Below are 14342 nucleotides of genomic sequence, written 5' to 3'. Positions count from 1 at the left end.
ATGTCAAGTGTACAGAGTTCCTCCCGTCACTACTATTCTGTTCGCAGCTTGTGCTGATCTCATCAGGGATCGGATACCAAGAACGACGCCGACAACCCACCCCGCCAAAAGCCGAGCGGCTTCCGCTCGTCAATCTCGCGCGAACCAGGCACGGAATTCCCCCCAGAAAAAGGCAGGTATTACCTCTATTTGAGCCTCAGCTGTCCCTTTGCACATCGGACAAACATCGTCCGCACCCTCAAAGGCCTCGAGTCCATCGTCGAACTCGTCATTCTCGACCATGACCTCGGGCCCGACGGCTGGTTTTTCTCCGGCCGGGACGGCAGGGCTGAGAAGGACCCGCTGTATGGCTTCACGCATCTCCGCGACCTCTACCTCAAAGCCGACCCGAACTACACGGGCCGCTACACCGTTCCTGTCCTCTGGGACCGGAAGAAGGAAACAATCGTGAACAACGAAAGTGCCGAGATCATGCGGATGTTCTTCACCGAGTTCGACGATCTTCTACCCCCGGAGCGGCGCGAGTCTGCGCACCCGCTCGGGGGTTATTATCCGCCCCCTTCCCATCCTCTTCGAGCCGAGGTCGACACGATGATTGTGTGGATGAATGATCAATTAAACACCGGGGTGTACAAGGCCGGATTGGCTGAAACGCAGGCCGCATACGACGAGAATGTCGTCCGTGTATTTGAGGCGCTGGACCGCGTCGAGGCCCATCTCGCTTCACCGGATCATCAACCCTACCTGTTCGGGAAACATATCACCGAGGCGGACATTCGGCTGTTCCCGACATTTGTGCGCTTCGATGTCGCGTATTTTGCTGTGTTTCGGTGCAACCTGCGCATGATTCGGTATGAGTATCCGAATATCCATAAATGGTTGCGCAGGTTGTACTGGGATGAGTCGGAAACTACCCATGGGGCGTTTAAGAAGACCTCGGCGCTCTCCATCGTAAGTCGCCGTGAGAGAAAAAAAAAATTTGCTACACACAAAGTGCTAACGTTTACATCAGTATAAGCGCCTTTATACAATTCCATATCTTAGAAATCATGGATTCCAAGGGGAGATCATCATTCCAGCAGGACCGCTGCCTGAAATGCTGCCTTTGGATGAGAATGATCGCTGAGCGACATTGTACTCGACGTTTGAGGCCTTGAGAGACTGTCCTGTCTCAAAACGATCTCATTCAACTCTCCACTCATCATCAGGTCCGTGTCTGACATACAGGGCGCAACCCATGACAATCCCGAAATGTACTCAAGTAAGTATCTCCACTCTCGAAACACTACCAAGCGAGTATCACTTTCCGGACAGAATTACACTATCTACCTGCATGAATAGAGTCCTAAAACGTAAAGTATCTCAAGCGTTGTGTGTCCTTTCAAATATGTCCAGATAATCCTACCTAGACGTCGATAAGCCATTCACAGCTAACGAGTTGGACACTCCACGAGCTTCAGAAGGCAGCAGAACAAACGGTGACATCAGCCATTTACAGATTCTCCCTTGGGACAATGGTAAGAAAAGCACGTTTCGGCTACGCAGATGATACTAAGCCCTGATCCTATTGCCATCATCATTTGATTGGCATAGACTTGGACATCAAAAGCACAAGATAGTCCGCACAAGCATCGACAAATCCATCTTTTCGACAGAAAAATAGACATGCCCGGTTTGTGATGCCGACCACATCTACTACTATGTATAGGTGCATCCCCCGTTAGTGGGGAAAACGAGGCCTTTGAAATCCGTGACCTTTAAGGATTTCCGAGCATCCTACTACGCTTGGAAGACTGAGCAGAAGAAGACCCTACCGCGAGTTTGTCAGTGGTTCCGCACTCGGTAAATGGTTGGGACATGGTAGGTAGATGACGGACCCCGTTAGTTGAGGTTCAGCTTTTCCAGCAACGAATGTAGCTGGGTTCTTTTTTCACCGGGAGATCATGACACCACCACCTGGTAGTACTGATTTCTTTTTCTTCTTCTTCTCCGTCTCAACCATCTCTGCCCATCGAAATCACTTAACAATCTTGGTTTATGCAAATCTTCATTGCCATCATCAGGAATGGACTTTGGCAACGTTGCTTGGATCTGCAATGATGACATTCTAGCATTGATGTCCAGACTTGCATGTCCTCTTTGCGATAAAGGGATAGTACAGTCCATTCCCGGTTTGACATTGAAACTACCAATCGCTTGCATCACCAGATAGCGAAAAACACATCTCTTGAATCTGTTCCTTTTTGATGATCGCCGTGCTCTGACAGATTGACCTCGACATCTTTCTTATTCGTGAATTGTCAGTGGCATCGAGCTCAAGACAGGATCCACGTCTTGGTCAAAGTTTAGGTTTTACAGGAATAGACGTAACTCATCCTTTTGATCAAGGTCAACATAGGCCCATCTACGCATCTCTATCTCGACGCTCTGCTCGTTGAGGGCAGTTTACCTTAACCTAAAGTTAGGGTAGAATGATCACGTGAGAATGGTGACATTGTCATCCACTCAATTCAGGCACTTTTGATGCCATCTATATGAATATCTACCGGTGAAAGAGAGAATGACGCTACATGTATTCAGAAGCTAAACAGTCCACTCCGTCGCTTCCCGTATGGATAGACAACCAGGGCAGCCAAAAACAGTCCCACTGTGATTCCGATCGCGACTTGGACCATGCCAAACCCAAGGTTGAACACGGAGGTATCACCGGTAAATCCCTTTTCATCGGTTGCGGGAGTACCACCGGCCGTCTCATTACGATAGCCCGTGACATTCCCTCGAATCTGATCGGCGGAAGTGACTCCCGAGACCAGTGAGCCAGTTGCAGCCAGCCCAGAAGGCACCAGAACAAAGATGCCAGGTAGGATTGCCGTGGCCGCGTGACCGTGCCAGAGACGGCTGTACAGATTCCCGAGCACCCCAATGGTGAAGGCGCCGAGGGTGTTGGCAACCTCGGAGTTACTGCCAAGTCTCCTTGTGCAGGTGTAGTTGACGACGTAGCCGATGAAGGCGATCGTGACCATCACGGGGCCCTGTTTCAGTTTTCCTTGGTTGATGATCACAAGCCAGCATGCCATGAGAATGACGAATGGAAACCGTTGCAGATACGGGCTGGGAATTGGAGACGGCGGGCACTCGGTATTTGAATTGGCTTTGGCATCCATAAGCCCATAGATGGTGGTCCCAACAGTAATTCCATAGCCCAAAAACAAAGAATAGATAATGGCGTAAACCATGCGGATAGACCCTGCGATAATTTGATGTGATTGCAACTCCAGACTGCTGCACAGCACCAGGAATCCCGGTAAAATCAGAGCAATGGCAGATTGCGCGATGCTGGAGAAGCAGAAAAGATACTGCTGTTTACCATCCTTCATGCCCCATCGTATGCTGCCGAACGCCCGTGCCAGAAACGAAGTAACGACCGACGCAAAAACCTCAAAGACATTTGAATATAAAGTAGATCTCTTTGCTAGAACCAATTGCATGAACCCAAGCATGCATCCCAAGAGGAAGGATATGGGCATGTCAATCGGACGGGCGCCAAAGGCAAATGGGCCCACCGTTGCGCTGGCCAAACCGTACATGAACACGAGAAACCATACGGAATGTTTCGGGCGGCGGTTCATGATCTCCTGGAGTTCTTGCGTCGCTTCGTCCACCCCAATCACGTCGTGGACAACGTTCTTGTACACACGATGGGTATCGGCTAGTCGGCCTAAATCAACTCCTTGACCTATCCGAACTAGTTTGACTTCCGTCGTTCGCGTTGACGGATCGTCAAAGGACATGATCATACAACCCGGCAAATACAAGAATTGCGCATCGACTTCCAGAACCCTTGCAGTCATTTGCATGTATTCTTCTAATCGGTGGGTGGGTGCGCCAAATTTCATCAAGGCCCGGCACAGCTGCATGAGATAACGCTGCCGGGAGATGATCTCCGCAATGTGAACGGTTACTCGAATCTCTTCCTCGAGACGTGGCTTGCCGGGCTGTTTGCGACGCTTGGCTGCTGATGAGAGCAGTTCATTTGTGTGCCGCGGCGAGGCAGAAGCGCTCAAATTATTCGCGGCGCCCACCAGCGAGCTGACCGATTGACCCTGGTTTTTCTTGTACCACTTCAACTTCTCCGGCTTCCTGGGTGTTGATGTTCCAGACTGCGGAGTGGCCCAGCCCGGCGTGCTTCTCCCCGACTCCGGCTCGGACATGGGCGTGCCGGGATCTTGTGTCAGGCTGCTGGTGGACTGATTCATGGTGCTTCCGTATAACTTCAAAAGATTGGCCAGAATACCCCCGCCACCGGCACTCCGCACGCGAGATTCGAGAGTTTCTGGGTCGGAATCGACTGGCGTCGTCCGTCCCGAGTCTGCCGGCTGTCTCGGCCGCGGCCGACGTCGACGGCCCTTACGATGTTGGGTCAGTTCTCGAACCAGCCGGTGAGCTTCCGAAGTTGCCTGCGATTGATCCCGTCTACGATCATCGTCCGTCTTCTCACGATTGTCTGTAAAGTCTGACAAGGGCACACCGCCGTCGCCGGCCCAATCGGTGTCTCGAATGGTCGACGTAAGACCATCTCCCTCGTTTTCCTCCCGCCCAAGTCGGGTCGCGATAGCACGGGCCCGATCTCTTATCGAGGTAAACTTCCGAAAGCGTTTACCGTTGCTCACATTCTGTTCTGGCTGGCGCTGTTGTTCCTCCGGCCTGGCCTCTGCGGCTCCGTCCGTGGCACGGTCATTGATGGATGCATTGGTAACGTCTTCCGAGGCATAGGAAGGATCATCGCGATTTGGGAGCGGAGGGCGTGCAAATGGTGGGCGGGGATAGTCGCGGTGCTGACTCTTCTGCTGGTCGATCCTTGTCGGATGGTCTTCCTCCGCAGATTTCTGTTCAACGAGGGAGCGAAAGCGAACGCGAGGGCGCTGCGGCTGTTGCTGAGCGGGCTCCGCCTGGCCCTCATCTTCACCACGCAGAGTCTCGTCGCTATGCTGCGAGCCCATCGACAGCCGGCTGGGGGAAGGCTCCCGACTGACATCGGACATGGAAGGGAAAGGGGCAGGCTGTGAGATCCCGGGTTGTCCTGGCAGTACGATAGTCTGACAGCGGGCAATACTGGGCAGCGGAGAGTTTCTTCTCTTGTGCTCAGCTAAGCTGCATAATATGAACACGGGATCTATTCGCTACGGAAGGAGCGATCAGGGCAGTTGCCCTGATCGGCGTCGTGGCGGTGGCCAGATGAATCATGGCTTACTCAGCCATTCTTCAACATTATCTATGAGTTCATGGCTTCAAGGCCACCCTCCTAACAACGTATTCTTGACCAAGAGTGCCTCTGCAGGTGCCCATGGTTGAGATCCAAGAGTGACGTTTGCGAGTTTGAATGCGGGAGCGACAGAGCCACGTGCGACTTCTGCTGGATGACGTCACCTGCGATCCACCAGCAAAAGAAAACACCAACCCTAACCCTAAGCTTCTATCTGTGGTCCATCATCGCGAAATTAGCATTAGCATATCATAGTAGGCAGACGGGTGACAATCTACAGTACATGCTCGAAAACACGTCAGGAACAACACAGACAAAAGAATCATTGCGGCTTCCGCCCAACCATCAAGTACATCGGTGTAAACAACTTCTTCTCACCACCGGCCACCAGGCAATCAGCGGCAAGTGCCAGGCTGTCGGCCGTCTTCTGGGTGCCCTGTGGGAAAAGGCCGAACTTCTCCAAAGTGCCAACGAAACGGTGGACAATGCCACGTCCCCACCAGGTCATGCGCGCAATGGTGAGAAAGTCCCAGATAGACTGCATGTGCTTGAAGGATCCGGCTAGCGGGTAGTACCACGGCACGGGGTCATCGCGATCAGCCAGGTCTTCATTATGCAGCAACTCGAAGCCAGCGGCTTTGAAAGCGGCCAGGCCCTCGGAAACTTTCACCATGTTGGAGATGCCATCGCCTTGCTCAATACCAAGACGAATCTTGCGATGCTCCGGATTATCATTATCGTAGGCGTCGGTCATGAGCCATTCGTAGACGCCAAAGACACCGCCGGGTTTCAGGACACGGAAGATCTCACTGTAAACCCCTTCCAAACTAGGGGCATGAACAGTTGCTTCGATCGCGTAAACGGCGTCAAACGTGTTGTCAGGGAAAGGCATTTGCATGAAATCACCCTTCATGAACTTGAGTTGCTTCGAGAGTCCCTCGCGCTCAGCATAACGAGTAGCACGCTCGATCTGGTAGTCGTTGTTGTTGAAACCGACGATGTTCACTCCGCAGAATTTGGCGATCTCCCGGGCCGGACCACCGACGCCGCAGCCCACATCAAGGACGGTCATTCCTTCCTTGAGGCCCATGGTGTGTGCCAGATAGTGCTCGTGGCGCGCAATGGCTTGCCGAAAGGGTTCGCCGTACGAAAATCGGCAAAAGTGGAACGAAGAACCCCAGCCATACTCGTACAAGTCGGTAGCAAGGTTGTAGTAACTGCCATATGCTCAGTCAGAGGAACAGTGATAACCGAAATAGAGAGTGACTTACTGTCGCGTCAAAGTCGCATACTCTCTGCGTCGGGACTTTGACCCAGTCAGCAGCAGCGCCCAAGAATGTGTGAGTCCCGGAGACGAACCTCCCGAATCTCTTCAGTCTCAGTTTCGGCATCCTTGTTGTCCCAATGCTTGAAGTACTCATCGAGGGCTGCCTTCTGAGCCTTTGCATCTTTGGCACGCAAGGCCGCAAGACCCCCCTGCTTGTCCAAGGATTTCCCGTGCATGATGCGGGCGAATTCAGCATCCCGCTGATGATCCTCCGCTTCCAACAACCTTCCCGGCGCCATTGTGTCTTTTTACAATGATCGCAACGTTGACGTTGTCGAAATGTGATAGGGAGAGTAATTGAAAAAGTGATCCGACCTCGTAATCTTCTCTGTCTCCGATAATCGCAGAGAGATTTAGTCGCGATGGAGCAATTGACGAGGAGAAAGTCGGCAATGCTCGAATTTCAATTGAACTTGGACTTTGCCCAGGAACTTGAACTTGCCAGGGGCAATTTCATTCGGACGCCGAGGGCTCCGGACAAGACACGCGCTGATTGGTTCAACGCAGCTTAACCTTTTTGAGTGCATTAGGGGGTGCTTGGCAAGTACTAGATGCGTAGGCTGATAGCTTTCGGGCCCCTTGGGATCCGGCCACTCAAAGGCCGAGGGTCCGCCTGAATACTCGCGGATCACGTGATAAAATGCAAGCCACATTCTAGCCACATGGTGGCTGGATTTTGATTTGCGCCTTGCGGAGTACTCCGAACGTCTTCATCGTTGCGATCTGTCCAACTTGGGAAAACAATTTACCATCGAGCCCCCTCCTTCAGTACAAAATGCCGCCGCCACAGATCAAACAGGATCTGAACAGATCTGGCTGGGAATCCACGGATTTCCCCTCGGTTTGCGAGTCCTGTCTTCCGGATAATCCTTATGTTCAGATGTTGAAGGAGGATTATGGCGCCGAATGTAAAATCGTAAGTTGACGCCACACCACGTCAATATTGAGGCCCAGCTAATACACATAGTGTACTCGGCCGTTCACGCTGTTTCGATGGAAAGCCGATCGCACTGCCCGTACGAAGCGAACCAACATTTGCCTCACTTGTGCCCGTCTGAAGAACTGCTGCCAGTGCTGCATGTTGGATTTGTCGTTCGGCCTGCCGATTGTGGTTCGCGATGCCGCACTCAAGATGGTCGCTCCAGGCCCGCAAAGCGCTATCAACCGCGAGTACTATGCCCAGGAGCATGAGAAGGAAATCGAAGAAGGTCGTGGTGCTGTGGAAGCGTACGAGAAGACGGATGAGAAAGCTCGAGAATTGCTCAAGCGGCTAGCACACAGCGAACCCTATTACAAGAAGCACCGTCGGCTTGAGGAATCGAAGGAGGAGGAACAAAAACAAATCGAGGACTCATCAGAGCCAAGACGGAGCGCGTACGGAAATGCACCGGGCCCTGTACGTACCACCGAGAGCCGGAGGGGAGGAACACTACCTGGACGTGGCGCACGAGCCGCTGGTCGGGGTGGAAAGGCTTTCCCGAGCACAGCGCAAATACCGCCGTCTCCCGCCGATTATAACCCACCAGCAGATCCAAAGATCATGTCTCTGTTCGTCACCGGAGTCGAGGACGATCTCCCCGAGTATGAGCTGCGCGACTTCTTCAGCCAATTCGGTCAACTGCGATCAGTTGTATGCTCGCATCGTGCTCATTGCGCGTTCATAAATTATACAAACCGTGCATCCGCAGAAGCAGCTGCTATGCATTGTAAAGGCCGGGCTGTCATCAAAGGGTGTCCGCTCCGCGTCCGATGGGGCAAGCCAAGACAGCTCGACACGATGAGCCTGGAAGAGCGGCAACGAAATGCGCGCGAAGGCCGAGAGGCTGCGGCTGTCACATCTGGCGAATCTGATCGCAAGGCCATCACCGTGGCCGGCGACGCTGCTGCGCCGAAACCACCAAAACCGAGCTATGCAGTGGCGCCTCCGCCGGGAAGCGCACCGGTTCAGTATGCCAGTTTGTCTGGAGATTAGTTTCATTCGATTCGTTTGGGTTATGGGTGCTTTGTTTCAGCGGGCGTTCGTGTATTATATTTCGAGGGTCCTGGGTCAAGGGGTTATGAGGATGATCGGAATACCAGTCTGTCTCATGTAATCAATTTTTCATGTCAGACACTATACGTGCTTTGATGTTTTTTACGCCAGTGTACAGGTTGTGCACACTACAATCCGCGACAAGAGCTGGCTTCACATCGTCCTTCTCAAAGCCCAAACTATTCAGCTACCGGTATGCCAGTTGCTCCTATCTGGATCCGCCATAGCTGGTGGCTAGCTTCTCTTTCGGATGATTACAGGAATTCCTGTGCCCGAGATTATCTCCTATTCCTCTCAACTTCCTGCTATCCCAAAGGTCATCGTTGAAATTCATGCTCATGAGCTCACTTAGTCGAGATGATTGCTCAGCCGAATCTATAATACATGGGCATTTTGCCAACATTATGTATGTACATGCACTTCAAGAGGTTCTGTCCTTATCAATCTGCTGATATCTTCAAAGAATGATGCTCGGTTTCCAATCTCATGTCCTCACTGAACGCCGACTGACCCAACCATATTCGTACAGTGCTGCAAAATCAACTCGTAAAGCCCACTCGCCTGACCAGACCGAGGTCATGATGAGCACGGCTTGTCCACCTTTACATTCTTTTTCCCGATCCGAACCGTATCATTATCCCCTCGTTCAATCTCATCATGTATCCGAAGCTCTGCAGGAAACCCTCATTAGCACCAAACCCAGATGAACTTTCAGATACAATGGAGATCATGACGCACCCCAAACCCCGCTCTCATCCTCGGCATCCCGCACACCTTGTACGATATTCCGCCGCAGCATATCTGCCGCCTCCAATGCGTCGTTGATCTTCATCGGCGCATCAACACCGGCGTTCCGATTCTGCTCGAAGTGCTTCCGGGCCTCCGCGCGAGCGGCGAAGAGTGTTCGGTAGTCATCTGCAATATGTCATGTCAGATTCACATGTCAAAAGCTGGGAATGAGGTAGGACGAACCTTTGAAGGCAATGCGGGTTGCCCGGAGGAGTTGGCGATATGCCGAAATGGCAGATGTTGAGGAAGACATTGGCTATGGAAAACGCTGGCTGACGTCTAGCAATCAACTATACATCCAGCTAGTATGGGCGGCAGCAGGCTGTAGGCTGTTAAGTTTGGAATTGATTTCACTCGGCCAGCTTCAACTTTGAAGCCTTCACGGTCTGACGTCTCCAGCGTGAAGATCGGTTGATCTCCAGCTCCGAAATCCACGAGCTGTCATTGGCTGACAAGAAGGCGGTATCAACTGGCAAAAATAATTTTCCCAATAATAACTATCACAGGTCTATCAAAATCACAGATGCCTCGCTCATTTTGTTGAGCAACGAAAACTTGAACTCTCCAGCTCGTCAGCAGGCCAGTCAATCGGCTTGATTCCACGATGACATCCGCCCAGGTTGTTGATAGGCCACTGCCAGCCCTTCCAGAGGGATGGAGCGCCGAGAACGACTTCAAGGTTCTCGGTTCGCTGTCGGCCGCAACGCAACGCAATCTTGAGCCTGTCGGACCGCAATTTCTGGCTCATGCTCGACGGGTATGTAGTCGAAAGAGTTACGGAGATTTTGTTCGGTCGCTAATGCAATCTACAGAAGCGTCATAACCGCACCTTTTCCGAGGATGAGCGCATTCAGGCCCAGGAGAAAGTGAAGAAGGTTGAGGAGGATACCGATGATGAGATTTCCGAGCCCGAAGACCCGGCTCTGCTGCAACTTGACGCCAGAGATTGGAAGGTTTGTTGACACCGTCACGCCGCAAGGAGCGGTTGACTGACTCGGCGTAGAAACAAGACCACTATGCCGTACTCGGTCTCAGCAAATACCGATACAAAGCTACGCCGGAACAGATCAAGCGCGCGCACCGCAAGAAGGTTCTCCGTCACCACCCCGACAAGAAAGCGGCGACCGGCCAAGGCGACGAGAATGACAACTTCTTCAAGTGCATCCAGAAGGCTACGGAGATCTTGCTAGACCCTGTCAAGCGCCGCCAGTACGATTCTGTTGACAAAAAGGCAAACGTGCCACCGCCGACCAAGAAGGAGCTTCAAAATGGCAACTGGTATGAGCTGTGGAACCGGGTATTCGAGTCGGAAGCTCGATTCTCCAACAAGCACCCAGTGCCGATGCTGGGCGACGAGAACAGCACCAAGGAGGAAGTGGAGGAGTTCTACAACTTCTGGTACAACTTTGATAGCTGGCGTTCGTTCGAGTATGAGGATGAGGATGTCCCTGATGACAACGAGAACCGTGACCAGAAACGTCACACTGAACGCAAAAACGCAAATGCTCGTCGAAAGAAGAAGACTGAGGACACCGCTCGCTTGCGCAGGCTGGTAGATGAGTGCCTTGCTCAAGACGAGCGGATCAAAAAGTTCCGCAAACAGGAGCGCGCCCACAAGGACAAGCGTCGCCTGGAGAAGGAGGCCGAGGCCAAGCGTCTTGCGGAGGAGAGGGAGCGCGCTCGTCAGGAGGAGGAACGCAAGAAGAAAGAGGCAGAAGAGGCCGCCCGGCTGGAGCGCGAGCAAGCCAAAAAGGCGAAAGAGGCTGCCAAGAACGCAGCGAAGAAGAACAAGCGCGTTCTGAAGAACAGTGTCAAGGATGTCAACTACTTTGCTGAAGGCGGCGATGCCTCTCCATCGCAGATCGATGCCGTTCTGGGTGATGTCGAGCTCATCATTGGCAAGATCAGCGCCGAAGAGCTGGGCGAATTGGCGTCGAAGTTGTCAAAAGCCGGCACCGATGCGGCGGCAGTCAAGGCTGCTTATACCGACGAAGTCAAGCGGTTGATCAGCGAAGGAAAACTGAAGGAGGGTGAGGCGAAGGTTTTCGTGTAAATATTCCTCGCATATCATAGAGTTACGACATGAGGGTCTGTCATAGATTTGTCCTTGCAAGTTTGGCGTTTTCCGTCAGTGATGAACCAGTGCCAAGAACTGCTTAGTCATAAGGCTGTTTGATTGGCCGGAAGTCACGTGCATGATAGCTAAGCTTTCTGGCCTCCAGCGGATCGTCGGTCCCACTCCGGCAGAACTTCAGAGTATCCGCGGGTTTGAACAATGAAATAATGTAGATACTAGTACTAATACTATTCTTCAGGATTACAGAAAGGAGAAACAGAATTCCGAGATTTCGAGGTGCAGCTGTACACTTTGCTGAGTATTGATATTTTCCATTTACCACCCGTCAATTGCGTGGTCTGCTCATTTTCTCGTCGGCCCAGAACATTGAATGAGTCCAACAGAGCCAAATCTTGACCAAAAGATGAGGCTGCACCATTGTTTGCCACTTTTTGTGATATCTCAGGAGTAGTATTCTACGAGTACTACGTTGCGCAGAGTCGAATACTCCTTCTGTCTAGTGCTCGCCGCCCATGCGGCATCGGCGCCTTTCATCCGTTGGAATTGAGGGTAACTGGCATAAATGATCCTGGCCCGCTAGCAAGCACGTCATTGGAACCCCCATTGTTATCAGCGATCTTCAATCCACATACTACTTTAGCTGTTCAACAGTCAAAATGGCCTGTATTACCCGCCAGGACTTGAACATTCTTTCTTCTCTTCAGAGATCTTCGAGGGTTGTTCGGTCGATGTATCAGAGATGGTGGACAGCGAGTCTTCGTCACCGCAAAGAAAACGGCTTGATCCGGTAGCCGAGTCCGTCGAAGTGGACAATGTCGGTGGTCTCAGCTTCCAGGAATATACCAAGGGTGGCATGGGCAGGCACTTAGGTGTCTTGTCTACCACATATTTGGTGTGAGTACTGACATGAACAAAAATAAGAGAACGATACTCACGAATGATATTAGTGTCGGCCGCATCATTGGCAATGGGATCTTTGCAACCCCCTCTTCCATCACCAACAGTCTTGGGAGCGTCGGCGCATCTCTGATGTTTTGGGTCTTGGGAATGTTCCTGGCCAGCGCCGGCCTGTGCATCTGGCTCGAGTTCGCCTGTATGATCCCTCGAAGTGGAGGAGAAAAAGTCTACCTCGAAGCCGTGTACAGTCGGCCGAAGCTGTTGATTACGGTAGTGTTTGCGGTGCAGGCGATTTTGCTCGGATTCACCGGTGTGGATGCCATTCAATATCGCTTTTCCTGTTTTCTAGTCGCGAAATCCTAACTAGTACAGCATCCGGATGTGTCATCTTTGCATCTAATATCCTTGTTGCGGCGAATCGCGAAGCTACCGAGTGGCAATCACGGGGCATTGCCATTGCCGTGATTGTCTTCGTGACGCTGTTGCACACGTTTTTGCCAAACTGGGGCGTCCGCGGAATGAACATCATTACCACAATCAAGATTGTCACCCTGCTATTTATTGTCGTCACGGGCTGGGTGGTTCTCGCGGGGGGTGTTTCCCGTGTTCCTGATCCCCATGCAAGCTTCCGGGATGCCTTTGCCAACTCTGCCACATCGGGAAACCTGTATGCGACGGCGCTATTCAAGGTTCTCAACTCTTATGCTGGGTAAGCGCTTTCGGAATTAGCCTCGTCGTTTGGCTGACAAGAGGTATAGCTGGTCCAATGCGATGTACGTCTTGAATGAAGTCAAGGATCCGGTCCGCACGGTGAAGATCGCTGGGCCGTTTGGATTATTGATCTGCGGGATTCTGTACGTTTTGGCAAACGTGGCGTACTACGCCGCGGCTACTCCAGAGGAGATTGCGAACAGCGGCGTGACGGTTGCGGCCTATTTCATGAAAAAGGTGTTTGGAACCGCAGCTCAAAGAGCTCTGAGGTAAAGATCTCCTTCTCGCTATCAGAAAGGCACTTCTGACACACATGTAGTGTTTTCATCGCCCTTTCTGCGCTTGGAAATGTCATGACGGTCACATTTGCCCAGGCCCGAGTCAACCAAGAACTAGCCAAAGAAGGTGTGATTCCTTATCCCCGGTTCTGGGCCTCGAACTGGCCGTTCGGGTCCCCTTCTGCCGGGCTACTCCTGCACTTCATCCCATCCTTCATCGTCATCATTGCCATCCCATTTGGCGATGCGTACAACTTCATCATTGACCTTGAGGGCTACCCAGCCAGCGTGATGAACTTCCTCGTCGCCGCTGGCCTCTTCTACTGGCGATTCAAGAAACCTCATGCTCCACGACCGTTCAAGGTGTGGTTACCCATCGCCGCCTTCTTCCTTGTCGCGCAGACCTTTCAGCTCGTTGCCCCGTTTCTCCGACCACCGGGAGGCAAGGGCGACACGTCCCTTCCGTACTACCTGTACGCGGTCGTTGGGATTGGTATTCTCGCGGTGTCGGTGGTGTACTGGGCTCTGTGGTGGGTTGTATTCCCGTCCATTGGGAAGTACAAGTTAGAGTCGCATAGAGAGCACCTGAAGGACGGGACTGCTGTCGTTGTTTACAGGCGAATCAAGATCCATGGACAGTAGCGGTAGTATGTCATGTCTGCCGATTTCGATAGATAACGAGCTATCCATGATACGAGGTCAACGAATATACAAAGTTTCTTTTCCCCGTTCCGACGTCGTTTGAGTAGAGGATCCGATTCATATCTACTTCCCCATAGCCTTATTCGCCATTGCCGTCGCCGTCAGAGCTGCATTATCCATCCCACTCTTGAGATTTCCCTCGACGAACATAAATGTCGCTGCAATCGCATCCAGATTATTCTTCATCAAGAACCGCTCCGTATTGAACCCCATGCGGTCGATGATATCCTGCGTCGGCTTTCCCAGTTCTCCAGGTTTTCCTTCGT

At 52.2% G+C, this 14342-nt stretch overlaps 7 protein-coding genes across 7 annotated transcripts; 4 read left to right on the top strand and 3 right to left on the bottom strand.

The window, feature by feature from the left end:
- On the top strand, nt 1-1126 carry VTN31DRAFT_657 (uncharacterized protein; the record flags this gene model as incomplete). The annotated part of the gene is made up of 3 exons (XM_069407194.1): nt 1-9; nt 67-951; nt 1013-1126. The coding sequence occupies 3 exons, from the start codon at nt 1-3 to the stop codon at nt 1124-1126; spliced, it is 1008 nt and encodes a 335-aa protein (XP_069263513.1).
- A 1450-nt stretch (nt 1127-2576) lies between these two features.
- On the bottom strand, nt 2577-5042 carry VTN31DRAFT_656 (uncharacterized protein; the record flags this gene model as incomplete). Its single annotated transcript, XM_069407183.1, has 1 exon — nt 2577-5042. The coding sequence occupies one exon, from the start codon at nt 5040-5042 to the stop codon at nt 2577-2579; it is 2466 nt and encodes an 821-aa protein (XP_069263512.1).
- A 543-nt stretch (nt 5043-5585) lies between these two features.
- Nucleotides 5586-6829, bottom strand: VTN31DRAFT_655 (uncharacterized protein; the record flags this gene model as incomplete). The annotated part of the gene is made up of 3 exons (XM_069407172.1): nt 5586-6480; nt 6535-6569; nt 6623-6829. 3 exons carry the CDS (start codon nt 6827-6829, stop codon nt 5586-5588), a joined length of 1137 nt encoding a protein of 378 aa, XP_069263511.1.
- A 536-nt stretch (nt 6830-7365) lies between these two features.
- VTN31DRAFT_654 (uncharacterized protein) lies at nt 7366-8562 on the top strand (the record flags this gene model as incomplete). Its single annotated transcript, XM_069407161.1, has 2 exons — nt 7366-7506; nt 7558-8562. 2 exons carry the CDS (start codon nt 7366-7368, stop codon nt 8560-8562), a joined length of 1146 nt encoding a protein of 381 aa, XP_069263510.1.
- Nucleotides 8563-9198: 636 nt separating this feature from the next.
- On the bottom strand, nt 9199-9664 carry VTN31DRAFT_653 (uncharacterized protein; the record flags this gene model as incomplete). The annotated part of the gene is made up of 3 exons (XM_069407150.1): nt 9199-9293; nt 9361-9537; nt 9595-9664. 3 exons carry the CDS (start codon nt 9662-9664, stop codon nt 9199-9201), a joined length of 342 nt encoding a protein of 113 aa, XP_069263509.1.
- Nucleotides 9665-10015: 351 nt separating this feature from the next.
- On the top strand, nt 10016-11464 carry VTN31DRAFT_652 (uncharacterized protein; the record flags this gene model as incomplete). The annotated part of the gene is made up of 3 exons (XM_069407139.1): nt 10016-10168; nt 10224-10364; nt 10415-11464. The coding sequence occupies 3 exons, from the start codon at nt 10016-10018 to the stop codon at nt 11462-11464; spliced, it is 1344 nt and encodes a 447-aa protein (XP_069263508.1).
- Nucleotides 11465-12227: 763 nt separating this feature from the next.
- Nucleotides 12228-14016, top strand: VTN31DRAFT_651 (uncharacterized protein; the record flags this gene model as incomplete). The annotated part of the gene is made up of 5 exons (XM_069407128.1): nt 12228-12382; nt 12436-12695; nt 12758-13094; nt 13144-13365; nt 13416-14016. The coding sequence occupies 5 exons, from the start codon at nt 12228-12230 to the stop codon at nt 14014-14016; spliced, it is 1575 nt and encodes a 524-aa protein (XP_069263507.1).
- Nucleotides 14017-14342: the final 326 nt, after the last annotated feature.

This window comes from Thermomyces dupontii (genome assembly GCF_041956625.1).
Source record: "Thermomyces dupontii strain NRRL 2155 unplaced genomic scaffold VTN31scaffold_1, whole genome shotgun sequence".
Lineage (NCBI taxonomy): Eukaryota > Fungi > Ascomycota > Eurotiomycetes > Eurotiales > Trichocomaceae > Thermomyces > Thermomyces dupontii.
This window is presented reverse-complemented; position numbering and strand designations above follow the sequence as displayed.